The sequence below is a fragment of the Mixia osmundae genome (assembly GCF_000708205.1).
Source record: "Mixia osmundae IAM 14324 unplaced genomic scaffold scaffold_4, whole genome shotgun sequence".
NCBI lineage: Eukaryota > Fungi > Basidiomycota > Mixiomycetes > Mixiales > Mixiaceae > Mixia > Mixia osmundae.
Genome location: NW_014575560.1, coordinates 719,393 through 738,499, shown reverse-complemented (window position 1 = coordinate 738,499; position 19,107 = coordinate 719,393). Strand labels below are relative to the sequence as shown.

The window sequence follows — 19,107 nt, the reverse complement described above, 5'->3', positions numbered from 1 at the left end:
GATGCAAGATCAGTACAAGCTCTTCCATAAGCTGGCTGCCGAATCGTCATTAGCCGCCGAAGCTTTGGCAGCTCCGACAAGGATGCCTTGGATGTTCTTGTGCACCCTGCGCATCATCGTCAGCCTTCACGCTGACTGGCACCTCACGGGTGACGTACTGGCAGAGGTAGTCCACACTGCAAGCGGCGAGGGCGCGTGAGCAGAGGACACAGGTTTCGTAGCGAGAAAGACGTACTATGACATGGCATCGTTGTTCTGGTCTTCGACGAGCATGTTGCCGAACTCCATCTCGAGACCATCCATGTTTTGTCGCGCGATGAGCACGGGCAGATGCATGCCTTGTCTCCTGGCTTCGGCATGCTTGATCAGATTCCGTACTTGCTCAGACAGTCGCGTTGGCAGACGGGGCAAGACCGACTGCTCGCTGCCATAAGCATGATATCTCGTGTCAATATCGTGTACTGACCATGCGGATGTCCAAATCTTCGAGACTCTCCACACCATACAGATCAGTCAGAATCTGAGGTGAGACTGCGTGGCCGAGCCACAGGATCGCGACTTCGCCGTTCTCTGCAAGAGAGCCCGTTAGCCATGCACGCAGGCCGAAGGACCCGAGACTGACCAATGATGTAAGCACCATGAGGTACCAGTCTTGCATAGCTCGTTCGAATCAGCTCCGGCACGACGAGCTTGCCGGATTCGTCTGGAAAGCCCGCATCGGCTGGCAAATCATGTATGGACAGCATCCGGGGGTATAATAGCTCGACGAGATTGGTCACGCCGATCGATCGAAGCATCCGCATGTAGTACGCTCGCACGTCCGAAATCACTGCTCCTCCTGCGAGCGGGGAGCACGCTTCAGCATAGACAGCATGCTGAACGCGCCCGACTCGCCTTTGATGGCTTTGCTCTTTGTGAGAGCCATTGTATAGACCGGTAGTAGCTTGAACGACTCTGGCAAGATAAGCTGCCCAGGCGAGGTGGACGATGCACAATGCTTTCTGTAGGCGAGCAAGATCTTGACGCAAGTATCTGTGAGCTGTTCCCTGATGTCGCGCAAAGCTTTCGTTGCCGCATTGAACACGCCTATATGATGCGTCAACACCAGCCGGACTCAAAGAGGATTATACTGACATTCTTTCGCGACATAGGCAAGCGTGGTGTCCACATCGGCATAGCGGAAGACGTTTGCGAGCAGGCTCGTGATAGGTACAGACAGATTGTGACATCTGACGCGTCTTTGACCGGTCGCAGAGGTGTAGAGCACGGCACACTGGAAATGGGCGTCCTTTGACTCGTCTAGTCGACCACCTTCGTGCTGTATGAGCGCAGAAATGGTCTTGTCTGCGTCCAAGCAGCCAAATTCGAGATCGGTCACGTTGCGCTGGAAGAAATTGCCATGATGGTTTGCTACGCGCAGACCTGCCATGCCGATGTCAGCGAGTGTTCTATTTCGCAAGGTTTTCTACTGCGCACCATTTGAGCAACGTATGCGCATGGTTACCGAATAGCCTGTCTCGCGTTGAGCTATGCGCAGAACCTGCGCGCGTAATCTTGGACCATCTCTGACAGGATCAAATCGAGTGAAGAATTGCAGATCACCGCCCGTCAAGCCCGGCAGTACGCTGAGCGTAGCCACATCGATGTACTGACTAGGAAACAAGAAGAGGTTGATGCCGATTCCGCAATCTGCGCATTCTTCGCCGATCTGGCGATACCAAGGATCCTGAGGCGAGAAGAGCGCCTTCTCTTTGTCTGTTCCGTAGAGCTTCTGATCTTCTCTCGTCTTGAGAGCGCCGGGTCCGACTGTCGGCAAGATAGTTTGGAAGAGGGTGACTTGACCGCCAAAGCTCTTCAAGGCATGCAAGCTTGCTTGTATAGGTGCTCCTATCGCTGCCTCTACTGTTGCGGTCTGTGCGAATAGATCCGGTAAACTGTCGAGCAGGGCCGTGATGGCAGGACGTGATGCTTCCGGATCGACAAAGAAGCCTTGGTTGAGCGGCATAAAGATGTCATCGATGTCCGGCACGACGAGCATCTGAGGTTGTTCCAGTCCTTCCAACAAGTTGTAGAATTGTACTGCTCTGTCGAAAGTCATGATGGCTATCCTTGTGCCTGGCGCTAGACTCGTCTGCGCAGCTGCTTGTTGTTGATCAGCCGTGACCTCTCCATCCTCAGCGGCTCGCCCGTAAAACATCATCTTCAATGCTTCAGCTACTTCTCTGACCATTCCTGTCTTCATCGCATTCCAGCTGACGTCGATGGCAAAGATCATACGAATCGGTTCTGGTTGTCGTGGCGGCAGATCTTCGCTTGGCGCACCATTCTGTACCCAGTATTCTCTTGGTGCTACAAAGTCGATTGACCCTCTTGCTAGCTCTGCTCTCTCGTCTTGATCGACCCTCCGTCCAGACATGTCAAGATGAGCAAAGTATTCGGGCGGCACTGTCCATAGCAGAAGGTGAGCATGACGGAGACTGACTAGATGGAGTGCACTGACCAACGGTGGGAGCGCCGCAGAGGTTGCAGATGTACTTCCCGCCGCCTTCGATGAAGACACACCACGGGTTGATGTATCCGCGGCAGCCACTACATCTCGGAGGCCCTACTTCGCCAAAATCGACGAGGGGAACCTCGCCTTCTTCCACCTTCAAGCGCGCAAAGGGCTGCAAGACCATAGCTAATGGCATCTGAGCTGATTGAGCAATGTCGTCCGAGCTCGGAATTGAGTAGGTCGTCAGGCGCAGGAAACGAGGATTGCAGTTCCCTTGATCGATCGCGAGGAAATCTGTGCTGGAGAGAGGGACAGCTCCCCTGCCGGCAGTCAAGAAAGGCTCCTGTTCGAACAAGCGCTGATCTGCCGCTTGTACCGCTACGGGCGACGGTATCGAATTTGGATCGATCCGCGTTCTCGGACCGTTCAATCTCTGGCCTGCGGAATGCGGCGGCTGAGGTATCTGGGGCTGCAGCGGATCTTCCTGCTGCTGGTACACCGGCTCTTCATGCTGCATCGCCATGCCGGTCGGTTGCGGCCCGGGCGGCGGAGCGTTCGCGTAAGGGTGCTGCATGGACTGATTTGCGACAGGCGGTTGATGGACGGGCTGTTGCTGGAATTGCTGCTGTTGATATTGCTGCTGCTGTTGCTGCATCTGCTGTTGTCTCAGTTGTTGCTCAAAAGCTTGCTGACCGTATTGTTGTTGCGGCTCGGCTTGATCCTCTTGGACATGATAGGCTCTCTGAGATCGTTTAGTGCGCGCAGGTCCAGCCAACATATCATTCGCCTGTCCATTGGCTTTGTCAAGCCCGATACATAGCTTCATCCCATATCACGCACCGGATATTGTTGAGGTTCAGAAGTCGAAGCTATGCTCGTTTGTGCCATTGCGTTTGAAAGCTGCTGATTGACCACGTTGGCGCCATACAGCGGCTGCTGCACAGGCGACGGAGAGCGTGCTTGTACATGCTGGGGCGCGCCGAGGAAAGCGTTCTGACCTGGCTGAGCCGGGTAGCTAGGTTGCCTTGCGTTCATACCGTTCGACTGAGGTACACCCTGTGGAGGACGTGGAGGCTGTTGCTGTGTCCCCGTGGCACTCTGTGATGGCTGCATGGGCATGCCAGGTCGTTGCTGAGCCTGCATGGGCCGTTGCTGATTCTGGCTGGGAGGTCGAAAGGCCTGCTGGCCGGGCGCGAGTGACGGAGTAGCTTGCCGTTGCTGTGGCTGTCCTCTATTTCCTGGCGGCGGACTGACAACGCCCTGCGGTGGAGACATGGCTCCGTGACGCTGAGCATGCTGCCTCTGCCAGTCCTGTTGCGCCATCGTCGCCTACAGAGGCTTCGACTTGGGTGTTTGCTGCTTGTGACGATGCGCGCAGACGACGACGCGGCGAGAAGCGAGTGACACGTCGCACGCTGCCAACCGGCATCACCCTGGCGTTGCCTGATGAGTCTCGAGTGTGCAGCTTGTGCTAGGCTGGCCAGCAGAGCTACTCGAAGTATCACCAGATCCGTGTCGAGCATCGCCCAAGGGTCAAGCCGGTTGACGCCCTTTAGCTCTCAGTTGCCGCGCTTTGCATCGACAGCACCCGAGCAAAGACCATGGCTAGACGTGCACAAGCTACGACGTGATGCACTAGCGCAACCTCGCCCTCGTCGGATAGACCGCTCTCGTTTCACCACCATTGCGCCCGTCGTTCCTGCTAACCTGCACGGAAAGTCGACATCAACCGAGGATGTGCGCCTTGTGGCGGCGGATCGAGTGTCAGAGGACACTAGCACGAGCGATGCCGAGGCGAGAGACTCACTGTCCGTGTTCCAAGGCATCAAGCTGCCAGAGAGCAGCCTCGGACCCACCACGGCGATAGTATACAGGCCAATACGATCGCACTCTTTGCCAGAGCTCATACAGCTCTACAAGGGACTGACCAAGGCCAAGCTATCTGCTCTCATCACCCTCACGACCATGGCTGGCTATGCCATGTGTCCATTAGATCCCGGAGCGACCCATGCAGCCATGGAGACGTTCCTGACAGATACGCTCGCCCATCTGCCCATCGATATGGACCAGCTGGCATTAGCAGCTACAGCTTCGTCCGGCGGATCCCAACTATCGCTGCCCATCTTGTTGACTGCCAGTGTGGGTACAGCTCTCTGTTGCGCTTCTGCCAATACGTTCAACCAGCTTGTCGAAGTGCCTTACGATGCCCAGATGGCCCGCACACGCAACCGCGTTCTCGTCCGACGGCAGGTGACGCCCTTACACGCCTTCACGTTTGCTTCCTCGACTGCTCTGGCCGGCGTGGGCATGCTCTATCACTTTGTCAACCCTTTGACTGCATCGATCGGCTTGGCGAACATCATCTTGTATTCGTTCATCTACACGCCTCTCAAACGAGTGACGATCTTCAATACGTGGATCGGTGCAGTCGTAGGTGCTTTGCCGCCTCTGATGGGCTGGGCAGCATGTACGAATACGCTCGACCTCCTCACCCAGCCCGGTGCTTGGCTGCTCGCCCTGCTCGTCTTTGCGTGGCAATTCCCTCACTTCAACTCGCTCGCGTGGAACCTTCGAGCAGACTATGCGAAAGCAGGCTACAGGATGATGTCTGTCACCAATCCGGCTCTCAATGCGAGGGTCGCTCTGCGATATAGCATCGCATGCGTGCCCATCTGTCTCGGCTTACCCTACCTCGGGCTGACGAGTGCAGTCTTTGGCTACATGTCCTTCTTGCCGAACGGCTTGCTGATCTGGACGAGCTATCGCTTCTGGCGAAGAGTCAACGATCAGACTGCGCGAGAGCTCTTCTGGGCGTCGCTCGTCCACCTTCCTGCGCTATTGATCCTTATGATGCTGTGCAAACAAGGGAGCTCCGCGCAGACAGAGGAGTGAGCTGCAGCTGTCTCACTGCGGTATCTCACTGACGCTTGCGCAGATCATCATCAGTCTCGAGGAAGGACGCAGAGACCCCGAGTGTAGAGGCGTTAGAGTAGTCTAGCAATGTAGAGAAGCTGTTGATGCCTGATGCAAAGTAGTACAAACGGGGCTACGGATGTACAGGACACGTCGAACGTTTACAATTGCGCGCTGGGAGGGAGATCGCTCTACTTGAGGTTCAGATCGACCTGATACGACCACCGGCCCTCTGCCGATCCTTTTGCACTGGCTCTGTCATGTCAGCGTAATGCCAACTGAGTCAAGCAAGAAGACTGACGTGTCATCGAGCATGATCTCGTGACGTTTCTTGACATAGACCGTCTTGTCTGTGGTCTTCTGTCTGAGCTCGGGAATGGTTTGGGGCTCGATCGGCTTCTCGAGCAGCTCCGAAAGTTCTTCCACTGCTCGCTCCAGATCGCTCTGAAGGTCTTCGAAGATATGCGTGATGTTGTTGCGGGCGAGATAGAACCTATTTGCGAAGATGCATCAGCAATGTCAGCGCAAGGAGAGCCGGCCAAAGACGAACGCCATTGCATATGACCATTTGAGCGTCATACGGCATTCAGACAGGGTGTCGACAGCCTGTTTGAGGAATTGCACTTCGATCCAGGTGAGCGAAGTCGTCTTTTGCATCTCCTCCATCTTGCGTTCGATGCGTGCATAGACTTCCTTCTCGAGCTTTGCACTCTGCTCGTGATTGTTGAAGCGATTGAAGTACTGCACGCGACGGAGAGGATCAGCCTTGCCTGGGGAAAGCAGCCGAGCTAGTGTGAACACACATGCAGGTAACGTTCGAGCGATTGGCGATTCTTGCTGACCGCATCCTTGGTGGTATCGTCCTTCTCTTGGAAGCGGGAGCAATTGTACCATGATGTGCCATGAAGAGTCCAGTCACCCATGCAGACCCAGCAGAACTCATGTCGACATTTCTTGCAAGTCATGTGCTGCTCACATGCTCAGTCAAGCTTTATGGATCAGATGAGAGGATGATCTCACATTGCAACCGCCATTCTTCTCAATCGTCGCCTGGCACTTGGTGCACTCTTTCGTGTTGACGGCGAGCCAATTGCACGTTTCCGAGTCGTCCTCACATTTCTTCAGCCAGCGTTTGATGAGAGGACAGCAGCATGGCTGATGGTCCTCATCTCGTCCGCAGCCGAAGCAGAATCGATTGCCGCATCTGCAGGTGACGGATGGGACGACGGTGTCGAGCACTTTGCTCGGTACGTGACATTCGATAGCGTACTCGCAATTGGGGGCGGGACACCATCTGAGTGAGGAGCTTTCCTCGACATAGGATCGGTTGAGCAATCGCTTGTACCTGTTTCCACAGGCTGACATCTGAGCACTGTCACGTGCTCACGAAGAGAGCATGACGGACCTCTCTGCGTTCTGAGCGTCAACGAGAAGTGCGACTGTGTTTTCGTCAACGGCGGTCTTGCAGCTCGACTGCATGCACTGGATCCTCTTTGATTCGCCCTCACTGTGAGATCGCGAAGCTTGAGTATCATCAGCTGAAGACACGATAGTGACCTTACTTGATCTTGGAGATGAGATAGCAGGCGTAGCAGTCGCGACAGAATCGGTGGTTGCAGGACAGGGCGATCGTCTCCTTCGAGCTGTCATCGTCATAGCAGATTTCGCAGACGAAGCCTCGGATACGCTTGGGACGCGGCTGACGTCCGACTTCGAGACCGGCTTCGATGTTGCATTTCTCGGGCGATTCCATGTAGCGTTCGATGAGCTTGTCCTTGTTCCAGCCCCACTGCCTGAGCAGGATCGATGCTTCGGTGGGCTATATACCAGGGCATCATCAGCATGTCTCGAAGACATTAACGAGGCTGATCTACCTTTATGGCTAGAATGCTCGCAACGCTCTCTGCGATCTCGGACTGGGCGCGTTCGATATCCTGGATGGAGAGGATCTTAAAGTCGACTTGCCAAGAGGGACCTTCGCCCTTGTCGATCGTCTGTGCCACGCCACCGAATCCATCGTCCCCTTCGTCCACCGAAGATCCGTCGTCTGTTCGCGGCCGAGGTCATGAGAGGATTCCAAGCGAGATGAGGGCATGAAAAGGAACTGACCATAATCGACAACTGAACCCTCCTCATCGTCATCCATCATGAAGTCTTCCTCATCTACTGGCGAGTCCAACCCGTCCGAGCCACTGGCAGACATCTTCGAGTCAATGATGTGCCGCTAGATCGGATTTGAGGTGTTTGAGGCGACAGGCTCAGTTGGGCCTGTCTTGCAGGCTTAGGCACCGCAAAGGGGACCGTCGAGGACAGCTGGCGTAGCGAGTGGAGCTCAGCTCGCTCGAATCTCGCACAGCTCTGATTGAGCGTCCCTGGACGAGGCGTAGGCGTCGACGGGTTCCTGATAGCCGAGCTGAGGCCTCGTCGTGCTCTCCCGGGGCGAAACCTGGTGTCTCGCTCGCTGGGCTATCTACACAGACGTACGTATACGAGACTGGTCTTACAGAGCTGATGCGCCTCGACCAATGAAGATGCAGTCAGGCAGTTTTGCCGCCGCCGGCTCACTCAGCGTGGTCGAACGCGACTTGCACGTCACTCGCGCCGAAGGCAGCGGGCTGCCAGACAGTTCCGCCGATCCAGACGCATAAGTATGAGATGAATGACGCCATCGACAATAAGGGCGCAGTCTCTACGACTGCATCTACCGACACGGTCCCTCTTCATAACAACCAAAAGGCGTCTAAATTGCTTCAGCTACTCAGAGATCGTCCATTGCTCGCATCAGGCTCGGCTGCTTTTGATCGCTTGTTCGTTGCACCCGGTGGCCTAAGCGGCAGGCCTGTCATCGAGCTGGTCGGTCCACCGGGAGAGGGGAAGAGCAGAATCGCGCTCTCTATCGCTCTGCAGCGCTGTAAATCGGATTGCCAGACGAACCAGGTTGTTATCATTGACACAGAAGGCGCACTGACTCCTTCCGTCATCTTCTCTGCTGCACTTGCTCTTGCAAATGGCCATCGAGGTCGGCATCTGATCGCTTCACCGGCTGTGCAATGATTGACGCGCCAGGCTTTTGCAGAGGAAGCCATAAGCTGGACCAATCGCATCCATCTCTTGCGCTGTTTCGAGCGAGACCATTTCATTGCTACACTGCTCAACTTGTCCAACTGGCTCAAGCAGAACACCCAAGTCGGACTCGTCATCATCGATTCCGTCTCGGCTCCCCTGCGATTGAACATGTTCCCCACACTACCGGGTCTGGCCACCTCGAAACAGACCGACGAGGCTTCGCCCGCTGCTCAGCGTCATGCTCTCATGAGCTTGGTCTCACGTACACTAGCCCAGTTGACGACAAGTCAGGTCCAAGTCGTTGCGACGGCGCAGATGAAGAATCTCATTGCAGAATTTGACGGTATAAGGGACAAGATGAAAGACACAGCGACGCTCGTTCCACAGGCTGGCGAAGCCTGGCATCCACCCCAAGGTCTGGAGAGAATTGTCATCTTTGGACTTCACGACGGAACGAGATGTGCTCAGAACATGGGTACTGGCGTTCGAGTGACATATGAGACTACACGTTATGGCATCAGGTGAACAATAGAGCGTGGCAGCACAACAGATGACAACACTGAAGGACAGTATGAGGATGCTCAGCGGGACAGCTGTAGCGTCGTACGCGGTGGCGAAGGCGATAGATTGATTGCCGTCATCGAGATGGGCGAAGACATATTGCTGCCGAATCGTCTCAAGCTCGCACTCCTCCGGACTGGCGAAGCGGTGGGCGAAGTCCGCTTGTCGTCTTCGATCGAAGGAGGAGCTTCGGCAGCCGTGCGAGAATTCGATCGACATCGAGCTATCCATGAAGGTAAGCCATGGGTCGATACGCTCGAATCTCGTCCGTGACTAAATGTAAAATTCCGCCAGACGTTCGCCGGATTGTCGCAAGCTGCACAATCTGAAAAGTATTCAGTCTTGTCGCCTGAGATGTCTGTCGAAGTAGGCGCAGAGCTCTCGCCGCAGGAAGAGCGCCTGCTCTGCATTGCAAACGAACTTGCTTGCGTTTCCGAACGCTCAGAGGGTGTAAGAGCAGATGCAGAAGTCGACAGAGAGACCTGAGAGTGTTTTGCAGCCAGGTGTCTCGGCGGGGACCGTCTCCGTGGACAATCGCGATCCGAATCGTCTGGAGGTGGTCTGAAAGGCGGCACGACGCGTAGAGCGGCAAGATCGGACCAATTCGTCGTCTCGAAGAACGCATGCTTCTTGATATCGGCTGCGCCTGTGATCGATCCCAGACGATCCGCTGGATCTCTTGTGATGAGTGAATGGAGCAGATCGGTGGCTTCCGCGCTCAGTCCGGCTCTTGCGGGCAGTTTGAGCTCGCAGGCCATGATCAGCTCATACTTTTGCATCCCTGCACGATACGTCAGTCTGAGCCAGACGCAAGAGTAGAGGTACGCACTTGACTCGGCATAGAAGGGTGTATAGCCAAGCAGAGCCTCGTGGACAAAGACGCCGAACGCATAGAAGTCGACTGAGCGAGAATATCCGCGCTCGTCGAGGAGCATCTCCGGCGCGAGATAGTCTGCCGTTCCACAGAACGTCCTTGTCAATTCTGTGAGGCAAGTCTGATGAGCGAGATTGAGGTCTATGATGAGCAAGACATACCACCGGGAGCAATATCAGGTTTACTGAGACCAAAGTCACAAAGCGAAAGATGTCCGCTGGCGTCAAGCAGAATGTTTTCCGGCTTGAGATCTCTGTAGCAAATGCTCCGGTTGTGGAGATATTCTAGCGCGAGCAGGATCTCGCCAGCGTAGAATCTGACTCTTTCCTCGGTGAACCTGCCACCCTCTTGGGCGAGGTAGCGAAATAGTTCGCCGCCCGCTTTGTAGTCCATGATGAAGAAGAGCTGAGATTCTGACTGGAATGAGAACTTGAGGCCGACGAGGAAAGGCGAATCGATTGTACGCTGCAGTACTTTTCGTTCGGCCAAGACGTGCTCGATTGATTTTGAAGCAGCGATAGAGTCTTTTGAGAGCACTTTCATTGCATACATTCGCCCGGAATCGCGTTTCCTGACCCGATAGACTTGCCCAAAGGAGCCCTCGCCGATGCGCTGCCACCACACCCATCAGTACAGGCCAGTAGGGGACGTTTGCTCTGGCTGACCCTCAAGATATCGAAATCGTCCGCGCAGAGGCGACGCGAGGATTCTGACTCGTCAGACTCCATCTTAACGTAGATTTCGCCGAGCTTATGGTGAGGATCGCGAGTCCGCAGTCCGACCCATTGGTCGACATGATGAGTAGCGTCGAGTTCGGCCATCCCGATCAATTCGTCTGTTGCTCCTCTATCTCTCACTTGTATCCTGACTATCCTGTTTGCTCTCGTCTCGTGCACAATATCGAAGCTCTCGTCGTGCTGCCACTCGTAGTAACGTTTGAATGTGCTGTGCGTTATGCAGTCTGGCCCCGCGCCTTCTTGCTGCGCGTATGTGACAAAACAGTAGGGCCGGAGTGGCGTGTGACCGTCTGGGAATGCGAGCTCGCGAGCGGCAGGTACAGATACTCTCAGTGTGCGCCTCCGTCGATGTTCCCTGTCCCAAGCGGGCGAGGATGGGAAGGTTTGTAGCAAGGGTTGGGTGAATAGGGTGCTTGAGGTCGCTATTGGCCAACGCGAAGTAGATTGGGTCGAATCGCGCGAGCTTGAGCGTCTGTCGTCCGCTGATTGGGTATGACTGATTGATCTGATGAATGTCTTTGAGCTCTTGGATGTTGTGACAGGCTGGATGCGGTCTCGTGTGACCCGTCGGTTGGGCGATGCAGCGATAGATTGCTTGTGCGTCGACGATGAGGCTACAGGCTGCTCCTCTCGTTGTCTACAAGGGCTGCCATGGGGAACATCTGCCTGCGCGAGGCTCTGAGGCGGTCTCTGATCGATCTGAAGTGAAGTCAACAAGGTCGCGGCAACGGTGTCCGCATGAGCTTGCTCGCTTGTCGTGACGGCAGGATGGACGAGGTGAGGTGGTGTAGCGGATGCGGATGAGACCAAGTCAGATGTCATACGCTCCCATGCACTTGACGTTGCTTCAGGGCGTGCCCGTCTGACTGCTTGGCTGGACTCGCCCGTCGCCCGTCGCGCCCAACGTACGTACGACTTGCTGCTCACTGCAGCCAAAGTCCAGCGGCTGAGCAGCTACTGAACCTCCTCAGACCGAGCCCAAGCAGCTGCACTCCTTGCGCAGTAGACGGACGAACGGCGACAGGCTTGCTGCACGGTCGAGCACACCTCTGTGGCTCTAGACCGAGCCCGTGACCCGACAAGGTTCTCGCCTCCGATCGGTGTGTGTCGAGACTTGCCGCTCAGCTCACACTCCGTCTCAAAGTCATCATGCCGCACCGCGACGAGGCAAGCAGTATACTCGTGCAACACACGAGAGGTCTGATGAGACCGTGCAGCCCGAGAGATTGGTGCGAGGGGGTGCTGCTGAATTCAAATGGTCCGACGTTGCTGCTTCCGAGCACAGAGAGAATTATCTCGGTCATTCGGTCAAGTCCGTGCTCTGTCTGTCAACTTGCTCTGATGAGCTCACACACGGCCTCGCAGCGCACCGGCCGGTCGGTGGCAGAAGAACAAGGTACGCCTCGCTGACTGACTGACTGTGCTGCTTTTCTCATTCCTGCGAACCGCAAAGGACGTACACTGGTACAACAGAGACAAGGCGACCACTCAAGCCGAACGGGATGAGGAGATCAGGCAGGTCAAGCAAGCAGAGGAAGATGCACTTGCCGCTGCCTTGTGCGTGTATCATTCATTCCCATACGCGCCAATATTCACAGAGGAGGAGCAGAGGATTCCGACCTATTACTTCCTCGGCCAATGCGATACCCGTCACTGCACCCAAAGCGAGTGCCGAGACGGGCGAGAGCGAAGAGGAACGGAAAGCGCGCAAGGAAGCCCGGAGGGCAGAGAAAGAGCAACGACGGGCAGACAAAGAGGATCGTCGTGCGAACAGACGTGCTACCGATCGAAGACGATATGATAGTCGTAGCCCGCCCCGGAGATATGATGATGACCGTCGGAGAGATGATCGTAGCTCGAGACGAAGGAGCAGGTCACGATCGCCTGAGCGATCGAGGAGGAGGACACGCTCGCCAAGAGAACGCTACTGATCCTGTCTCTTCGCGTGTTGTTGTATCTGATGCATTGAAACGGTTCAACCCAACACACGGGAGAGCTTCTGCAAGCCATTGAGGAGCGAATCGCCCTGCTTGAGCGCTGCCTCGTAGTGCGCATTCTTCGTGTCCGAGCGAGTCGTCTCGACGACTCCGTTGACTTTGTCGATCGAAGCTCTCAGTCGACCTGCAGCAATGTATCTTGCGAGATCTCTGTACCGGCCATCAGCTTGACCAAGGTCTGACACAGCAGGGCGCGTACGCATCGAGAAAGTCTTCGGAAAGATTGAACGCTTTGCTGAGGTTCTGTAGCGTGACGGAGCGATAGCTTTCGAGCAGCTGCGCATAAGCCTTCAGACGTAACTCGCGGACGTAGTAGCGCGTGTGAAGGTAGAGGATCCGCGAGGTCTTGAGATGATGTTGCTCGACATCGGCTGTATCCCTTGACAAATGAGCCATCACAAAGAGAGGCTGTGCCATCGTGACATACCGAGAGATTGGAAGAATTGGGCGTAGTCGCAATCGTGCAGAGAACTTGCGAGATATCGCAAGTGGGGCGACTCGGGCAAGACCTGTATCACTTCGGGTGCATCGATAATCTGTGCAAGTACGATGCAGCAGCTGCACACAAGTGATCAAAGCAAAGCGGACGAACCTTTTTCTTGAGATCTTTACGGTCGAGCGTAAGTACGCCGACGATGATGCACAGTCGCACAAAGTCGTCGAGTGACATGAGCTCTACTGCGCCAAACGTCGACAAGGTATCGATGAGAAGCTGGCCGCCGGTCTTGAAATCGCGCAGCATGAGCAGATGAGTTCCTTCATATGCTTTCAGTCGATTCCTCCTGTCCCAATCTCCTCCTTCGTCTACGAGCCTGTCGTTCGGCCTCGTCATAAGCACTGGACAGCTTGATGGGAGGGGACGACGTACGCTTTTGCCTTGTCGATGTTGGCCTTGATGATCTTGTGGTCGGAGTGGAAGAATCCCAATCGGATCATGGCGAGCCGCATGTCGATTTTGGACCCGATGCCTGCTGTCTTTGCATACGCTGCTTCGTAGGCTTCGTTCGCTTCAGTCTGATGTCCCCCCGGCAGCGCTATCAGCGACATGAGCTGATCGAGCTCGAGTGCGACATGCCTTGTTGCCGATCTGGGCGAGATAGAGCGCTTTCGCCTTGAGTGCATCGACGACTTCCAGCTCTGCCCCGGGCACGAGCGCTTCGTCTACCTTTGCCTGCAACTTCTCTCGCTCTTCCTTGTTGGCCTTTTGCACTTCCTCCAACGAGACAGCTTGACGTAACTGGCTTGCGTAAGCGGGCAAACTGATGGGCGCAGGTGTTGTACTGCTCGAGCTGGACTCGGACGACTCGCCGAGGAGCTGTGAGAGGTAGGGACCCATGGCGTGAAGCTTGATGCCCTCTGTGAGCGTCCTGAGCGCCTCACCGTGGATCGAGTGCAGATGAGCTTGGGAGAGCACAAAGGTCGCCTGTGCGAGTGCCAGGTCGGGCACAGCGGGTAGTCCAGAGTCTGGATCGCCGCCATCTGCTGCAGGCTTGCTCGTCTGGCTCGTGCTTGCCATGACTGTCACCCTTGGATATCCGGCTCGACGGGGGCTGCGGCTGGCAGCTGGCAGACCGGCCGACGCGTCAAAAGTGCCAGCCAAAGCGCCAAATTGCCAAAGTCGGACAGGCTGCGCTCGCTTTGGCAGGCGGCACTGTCCACTGCTGCCTATCTGACAGTCTGGGATGCATCGCCGCTTGCGCTTGCACGACAGCGCGCTCAGTCCGAGCGAGTATGACGCCTACTCTGCCCTGTTGGAGGAGATTGACCTCAGGGAGTGCACATGCGAGGATATGACGGAGCTCATCGGCCAGCGCTTCCGCATCAATGCAGACCGACTCTCCGAGGCTCGTTCCACGTCCCACGACGGTTCGCTGCTCGAGCTCACAGGACGATGGCAGGTGATGGAACTGGTCGACGTTCAGGCGAGCGAGCGTGCGCAGGTGACCAACGGACTCCTTCTGGCTACTCTGCGCTTGCTAGCTCACGCGCCGACGTGCGATGTCCTCACAAAGGATCACACGTTCATACAGAGCAAGCCCCTCGTCCGGCGACCAAAGAACCCATTCCACAGACAATCCACCCCCACTCTGCCCAAAGCCTCACTCGTTCCCTCACCTGCAGATGCACGTAGCCAGCAGCGCAAATCCATAGACAGCAACCCCTTCAAGCGACAGCCTCCCCCGCTGCCCAAGAGGACCGTCAGCCATTCCGTTTCGAGCGGTTCACAGGCCGTAGACGAATCGAGCAGGCGGACTTCCATCGACATCATCTCTTCCAGCCCGGTCAGTCGACAATTCAGCAGAGCCGAATCCTCGCACAGTCATAGCTCGCTCGCGACTTCCACTTCCAGCGTTTCCTCCAGCAGCAGCAGCAGCAGCAGCAGCAGCGACGACGCAGGCGACCGAGACGATTTCCCAAGCTCGAGACTGACTGAATCGAGCCATATCGCGCCTACTGCCAGTCTGAGGAAGAATCCACCGCCACCCGTCCGGCTGCCCCGTGCTCAATCGATGGCCTACTCGCGCAATGGTTCAGATCGCAAACAGGAGACAGACACTCATTCGGCATCATCTGATCCCATCCCAAGAAGACCGCCACCCCCGCCTACACCTGCACTGGCTAAACCGACAAAGACTCTGCCAGGTCTAGCGCGATCTCGTACCGTCACTGCTCGTCCAGATCCGAACTCTCATTCCAGCACACTCCGTCGCGAGTCAATGTCCGGTTCGGTCAACTCGCTTCGACAGAATTCCGATAGTTTCAGACGCAGGATCGCATCGGAATCGACAAGAGGCGTAGAAGTGCTCAGCAAGGAGTTCGGCAGATTGGAAGAGCGATTCGGGAAGACCAAACCGACTTATCTTGCTCAGTCGAGAGAAGAGAAACGAGGTCTGGTGGCCAGGTCGCCTTCACCGCCTTCTACACTTGCTGCCAGACACACCTTTGAGCCCGAGGGAGAGGACGAAGTCGGCTGGACGCGATTAGGCTGACGTTCGACGATGCTCTCGAATGGCGCTCAAGACGTCCTTTCGGATATTGATGATGGGATCGATCTCTGGCAGACCTGTCACTCTGTGCATGGCAAGCGCTGCCAAGCTGAGATACGAATGGTAGATATCTGCCTCGCCTCCCTCGTCACGCCCTGCGCGCACAGGGCAGTACCGCGCTCACCTGAGTAATCGCCTGGCGACCGAGCAATCCCTCCTCTTCGTTCGTCTTGACAAGCTAGCAGCCAGGCCGTGTCTGCTCGTACATCGCCAACATCCTCGCCTAGGATCTGGACCGGCTATCAGTCGACACTCACTCGGACGAGAGGCGAGCTCACCTGCAAGCTGGCAGTCTGCCAGAAAGAGTAGCAAGCATCTGGCGGTTTGCCAGGTCGGCCCTCGAAGCCTGCCATACGGTCAGTCTGCCCTCTTTCAGCCAACGCCTCGCGCTGTTCCTCATCTGGCTCGACTTGGCGGCTCACACTCCACCGGATGAGACTGGCAGGATCGTCTATCTTGTGCAAGCTGTCTGCCATGGCAAGACTTGCAAGACAGCAATACGTCGTTCCGCCTTGGGGACATAGTCAGGCAAGTGCAGCTTGCGCAAGCTCCAGGAGGGCGGAGCGGACCTTGTGATTCTGCTCCCGGTACTTGGCCGAACGCGCCATCGAAGCCCTGCTTGGCCTTCAGTCTCATCTCGCTCTGTCAGACGATGCAAAGTTCTCACTCTACATCGCAGGAGATAGTGCACCAGACTATCTCGATCGATGCAAGACCAGTCGTCCAGCAGGGTAGCGATGGCGCAAGCACAGTAGCTGAACCTGACATCTCTCTCGTTCGAGCGCGGAAAAGGCGCAAAACTGCCATCTCTACCCTGACACGCTTTCACAAACGCGACTGCTCCTACTCGGTCGACGTGTGAGAGCGAAGTGTCGCCTAGCATGGCAAGAGAGAGCAAGGCAGTATAGGTCATTGCGAGATGAGACTCGTCTGATCCTGGAGCACCCCTGAAGCCGCCCGAAGAAGATTGCTGAGCGTAGATCCATGCAAGATACTCTGTTCTGCGCCGTTCCGGTAGCCGGGCGGAAGGAGATGGCTCGGAGAGAGCCCCCGAGAGGCTGAGGATACCTAGAGAGAAATATGCCAGCGACATGCGATTGCTGTCCTCGCCGATGTACTCCTGCGGGAGAAGGATGAGCGAGAAGAGCGCATGGCTGGCATGCTTGGCTGTGTGCAGCCCTGACTGTGCACCTGTCATCCAAGGCAAGCGGACAGTCGCGTCGCTTGCCTAGAGTTTGCGTCATCGTCCGACATCGACTGGCAGGCAAGATGGACAAGGATGTGCCAAAGGACTCACCGCAGGCCATGCTCAGAGAGGCAGAGAACGAAGCGGTCGCGAAACTGAAGCATGTCGAAGCTCAAGCGAGTTCGGTGATCACGAAAGTAGAAGAAGGAAAGATCGACACGATCGACTCCAACGCACGCTACTTGGCTTACCTTGCTCGATTACGACCCCTCCTCCTTCCTGCGACTCGCTACCTGGCTTATACGAGCGATGTGGGCGAAGCCTTTAGGCCCGTCGTCAATCCTACTGCCGTCAGAGCAGCCTATGGCATCTCATGGATGCGCGTCTTTCTATCGATCCTGCTCGGCCATGCGCTCAGAGCCGACATTGCAGGTACCTCGTCGGAGATGTAGCGTATGAAGGCTTCAGAGCCACAAAGGAGCGAGAGGCAAGAGCCGAGAAGAGGACCGCTCTGGACAGATTGACCGGACGAGGTATCGAGGATCTATCGGCAAGCACAGAGGTCGGCTTGCGAGTCGTCAAGAGGGCTACGTTCCAAGCTACAGCTTCGATGCTCTTTCCTGCTCTGACTATACAGTGAGCCCTGGATGGCTTTCATGCCTTGCTCCGACTGACAACGGGCGCACAGCACGACGGTGAAACAGTCTGGCCGATTGTTCAAGAACGCCAAGAGTCCTCGCGTCAGAGCTTGGGGACCCACAGTGCTAGGCTTGGCCGTCGTACCCGCGCTACCGTACATGTACGTCACGCTGCACACCAGCTCGACCGAGCTGAAGAGCCTGCCAGATTTGACGAACCGGTGGAGCATGGTGTCGACTTTATCTTCAACAAGATTGAGAAGATCGTCGTGGACAGCGCATCGAGTGCCGGCAAGAAGACAGAACTATGAGCCTCTGTATGATCTGTATTGCAACAACACGCCTTTCCCTAACTACATGCTCACCCTACGTACGTGAGCTGGTACAGTGATCATCGAGCGACTTGAGCCGAGTTGAAGCGATAGCCTCTTGACTGTATGAACTGGCTGTCGCGATCCGGGTACATACCTGCCAGTGCAAACTCGTCGTCGATGCACCATGTGAGGACGTTCATGCTCGGATCGATGACGATGATCGTCTGACACGGAATCTCTAGCCAATCTGCCTTTTCGAATGTCAATGGCTCGCTTCTGTCAGATTCCTACTACATGAGCACATGCACTCGCGCAGCAGGCAACACTGACGCTATCAAGACGATTCGTTCTCGCTTGTCCGACTTTGTCATCCTATAGTGCCCGCCTTGCTCGTATTCTTCGAATTGGCTTCCAGTACTGTAGTACAGACTAGCAGCCTCGTCGTGTCGGCTAGAGATGTATCGCGTAGCTACGACGCTCTGACCGTCGCTCACGCAGAAATTCATCAGGCTCGGTTCGGTGACGTTGGCTTCCTTTGCGAGTCTGTTGAGCGTCCAGATCGTCTCGAGCATGGCTTCTTTGAGCTTGGCATGCGGTATCGTGCCTGCATTGGGATCGATGTGGGCGTCGAGGCAATTGAGAAAGAGAGCAAAACTCCATTCGCTGTCTGTATTGCCCTGGGGCACTTCGTAATACCGATCTTTGAGCAGCATCTGGAGCGGCCGCTTGAGCTTCTGGAACTCGGCAATAGCCCCGTTATGCCTGTCGAAGCGCCCCCAGCTTGTCAGCGGCCTAGCTGACAAGAGCAATGCCACCGACATCCACAGTATCTGACCAAACTGGAAAGGATGACAGTTGTCTTCCGACAAACTGCCCGACGTGGAAGCTCTCACGTGCGCAAACACAAGACTGCTCTTGATCCTATCGGCCAGTCGGTGGAGATTCCTATTGGACCAAGCGGGCGTGATGGCTTGAAACACACAAGGAGGGTTGATACTGCTCGAAGGGGTTGGCACTTCGTCGTACCATCCTATGCCAAATCCGTCGGCATTGGTCGAGCCCGAGTCGAGACGAAGGCGGGCGTCGCTTGCTTGGGAAATGATAGAGTGACTCGGTCGCGTGATGAGGTGAGCGAGCAAGACGGGCTCGACACTCTTGAGCACGAGCAGTCTGCAATTGATCGTGCATGTCAGCAGTCGCAGCACTATGCAGAGCGAATCGCGTACCGACACATGCCCGCTCTGGAGTGGATTGGCTGCAGTTGCGCTGAGCAATTGCAA

At 55.9% G+C, this 19,107-nt stretch overlaps 11 protein-coding genes across 11 annotated transcripts; 5 read left to right on the top strand and 6 right to left on the bottom strand.

Moving 5' to 3' along the window:
• Positions 1-9: 9 nt before the first annotated feature.
• Positions 10-3,817, bottom strand: L969DRAFT_47763 (uncharacterized protein; the record flags this gene model as incomplete). Its single annotated transcript, XM_014713278.1, is given in 10 exon segments — positions 10-106; positions 159-176; positions 236-417; positions 467-570; positions 623-838; positions 856-1,086; positions 1,135-1,422; positions 1,477-2,445; positions 2,501-3,281; positions 3,335-3,817. 10 exon segments carry the CDS (start codon positions 3,815-3,817, stop codon positions 10-12), a joined length of 3,369 nt encoding a protein of 1,122 aa, XP_014568764.1.
• A 78-nt stretch (positions 3,818-3,895) lies between these two features.
• Positions 3,896-5,539, top strand: L969DRAFT_102886 (uncharacterized protein). Its single transcript, XM_014713277.1, has 2 exons — positions 3,896-5,382; positions 5,430-5,539. The coding sequence occupies exons 1-2, from the start codon at positions 3,941-3,943 to the stop codon at positions 5,485-5,487; spliced, it is 1,500 nt and encodes a 499-aa protein (XP_014568763.1). The 5' UTR covers positions 3,896-3,940; the 3' UTR covers positions 5,488-5,539.
• L969DRAFT_86796 (uncharacterized protein) lies at positions 5,462-7,978 on the bottom strand. The gene is made up of 9 exons (XM_014713276.1): positions 7,517-7,978; positions 7,282-7,454; positions 6,970-7,226; positions 6,813-6,914; positions 6,428-6,752; positions 6,211-6,375; positions 5,958-6,148; positions 5,709-5,900; positions 5,462-5,656 (listed from the first exon to the last, which is right to left on the bottom strand). The coding sequence occupies exons 1-9, from the start codon at positions 7,608-7,610 to the stop codon at positions 5,599-5,601; spliced, it is 1,557 nt and encodes a 518-aa protein (XP_014568762.1). The 5' UTR covers positions 7,611-7,978; the 3' UTR covers positions 5,462-5,598.
• Positions 7,979-8,062: 84 nt separating this feature from the next.
• Positions 8,063-8,998, top strand: L969DRAFT_93991 (uncharacterized protein; the record flags this gene model as incomplete). The annotated part of the gene is made up of 2 exons (XM_014713275.1): positions 8,063-8,426; positions 8,484-8,998. The coding sequence occupies 2 exons, from the start codon at positions 8,063-8,065 to the stop codon at positions 8,996-8,998; spliced, it is 879 nt and encodes a 292-aa protein (XP_014568761.1).
• On the bottom strand, positions 8,849-11,630 carry L969DRAFT_407406 (uncharacterized protein). Its single transcript, XM_014713274.1, has 4 exons — positions 10,574-11,630; positions 10,070-10,520; positions 9,864-10,016; positions 8,849-9,815 (listed from the first exon to the last, which is right to left on the bottom strand). The coding sequence occupies exons 1-4, from the start codon at positions 11,465-11,467 to the stop codon at positions 9,055-9,057; spliced, it is 2,259 nt and encodes a 752-aa protein (XP_014568760.1). The 5' UTR covers positions 11,468-11,630; the 3' UTR covers positions 8,849-9,054.
• On the top strand, positions 11,497-12,637 carry L969DRAFT_86794 (uncharacterized protein). The gene is made up of 6 exons (XM_014713273.1): positions 11,497-11,550; positions 11,617-11,812; positions 11,863-11,957; positions 12,011-12,041; positions 12,099-12,202; positions 12,255-12,637. The coding sequence occupies exons 2-6, from the start codon at positions 11,795-11,797 to the stop codon at positions 12,574-12,576; spliced, it is 570 nt and encodes a 189-aa protein (XP_014568759.1). The 5' UTR covers positions 11,497-11,550; positions 11,617-11,794; the 3' UTR covers positions 12,577-12,637.
• Positions 12,325-14,212, bottom strand: L969DRAFT_86792 (uncharacterized protein). The gene is made up of 6 exons (XM_014713272.1): positions 13,718-14,212; positions 13,511-13,656; positions 13,235-13,454; positions 13,070-13,178; positions 12,842-13,013; positions 12,325-12,792 (listed from the first exon to the last, which is right to left on the bottom strand). Exons 1-6 carry the CDS (start codon positions 14,156-14,158, stop codon positions 12,621-12,623), a joined length of 1,260 nt encoding a protein of 419 aa, XP_014568758.1. The 5' UTR covers positions 14,159-14,212; the 3' UTR covers positions 12,325-12,620.
• Positions 14,213-14,324: 112 nt separating this feature from the next.
• L969DRAFT_102881 (uncharacterized protein) lies at positions 14,325-15,632 on the top strand (the record flags this gene model as incomplete). The annotated part of the gene is made up of 2 exons (XM_014713271.1): positions 14,325-14,486; positions 14,541-15,632. 2 exons carry the CDS (start codon positions 14,325-14,327, stop codon positions 15,630-15,632), a joined length of 1,254 nt encoding a protein of 417 aa, XP_014568757.1.
• A 77-nt stretch (positions 15,633-15,709) lies between these two features.
• On the bottom strand, positions 15,710-16,887 carry L969DRAFT_47466 (uncharacterized protein; the record flags this gene model as incomplete). The annotated part of the gene is made up of 4 exons (XM_014713270.1): positions 15,710-15,919; positions 15,968-16,200; positions 16,259-16,304; positions 16,357-16,887. 4 exons carry the CDS (start codon positions 16,885-16,887, stop codon positions 15,710-15,712), a joined length of 1,020 nt encoding a protein of 339 aa, XP_014568756.1.
• Positions 16,888-16,958: 71 nt separating this feature from the next.
• Positions 16,959-17,824, top strand: L969DRAFT_93985 (uncharacterized protein; the record flags this gene model as incomplete). The annotated part of the gene is made up of 4 exons (XM_014713269.1): positions 16,959-17,254; positions 17,308-17,511; positions 17,564-17,674; positions 17,722-17,824. 4 exons carry the CDS (start codon positions 16,959-16,961, stop codon positions 17,822-17,824), a joined length of 714 nt encoding a protein of 237 aa, XP_014568755.1.
• L969DRAFT_73584 (uncharacterized protein) lies at positions 17,440-19,093 on the bottom strand. Its single transcript, XM_014713268.1, has 4 exons — positions 19,054-19,093; positions 18,647-18,997; positions 18,158-18,589; positions 17,440-18,103 (listed from the first exon to the last, which is right to left on the bottom strand). The coding sequence occupies exons 1-4, from the start codon at positions 19,059-19,061 to the stop codon at positions 17,905-17,907; spliced, it is 990 nt and encodes a 329-aa protein (XP_014568754.1). The 5' UTR covers positions 19,062-19,093; the 3' UTR covers positions 17,440-17,904.
• Between the last annotated feature and the right edge of the window lie 14 nt (positions 19,094-19,107).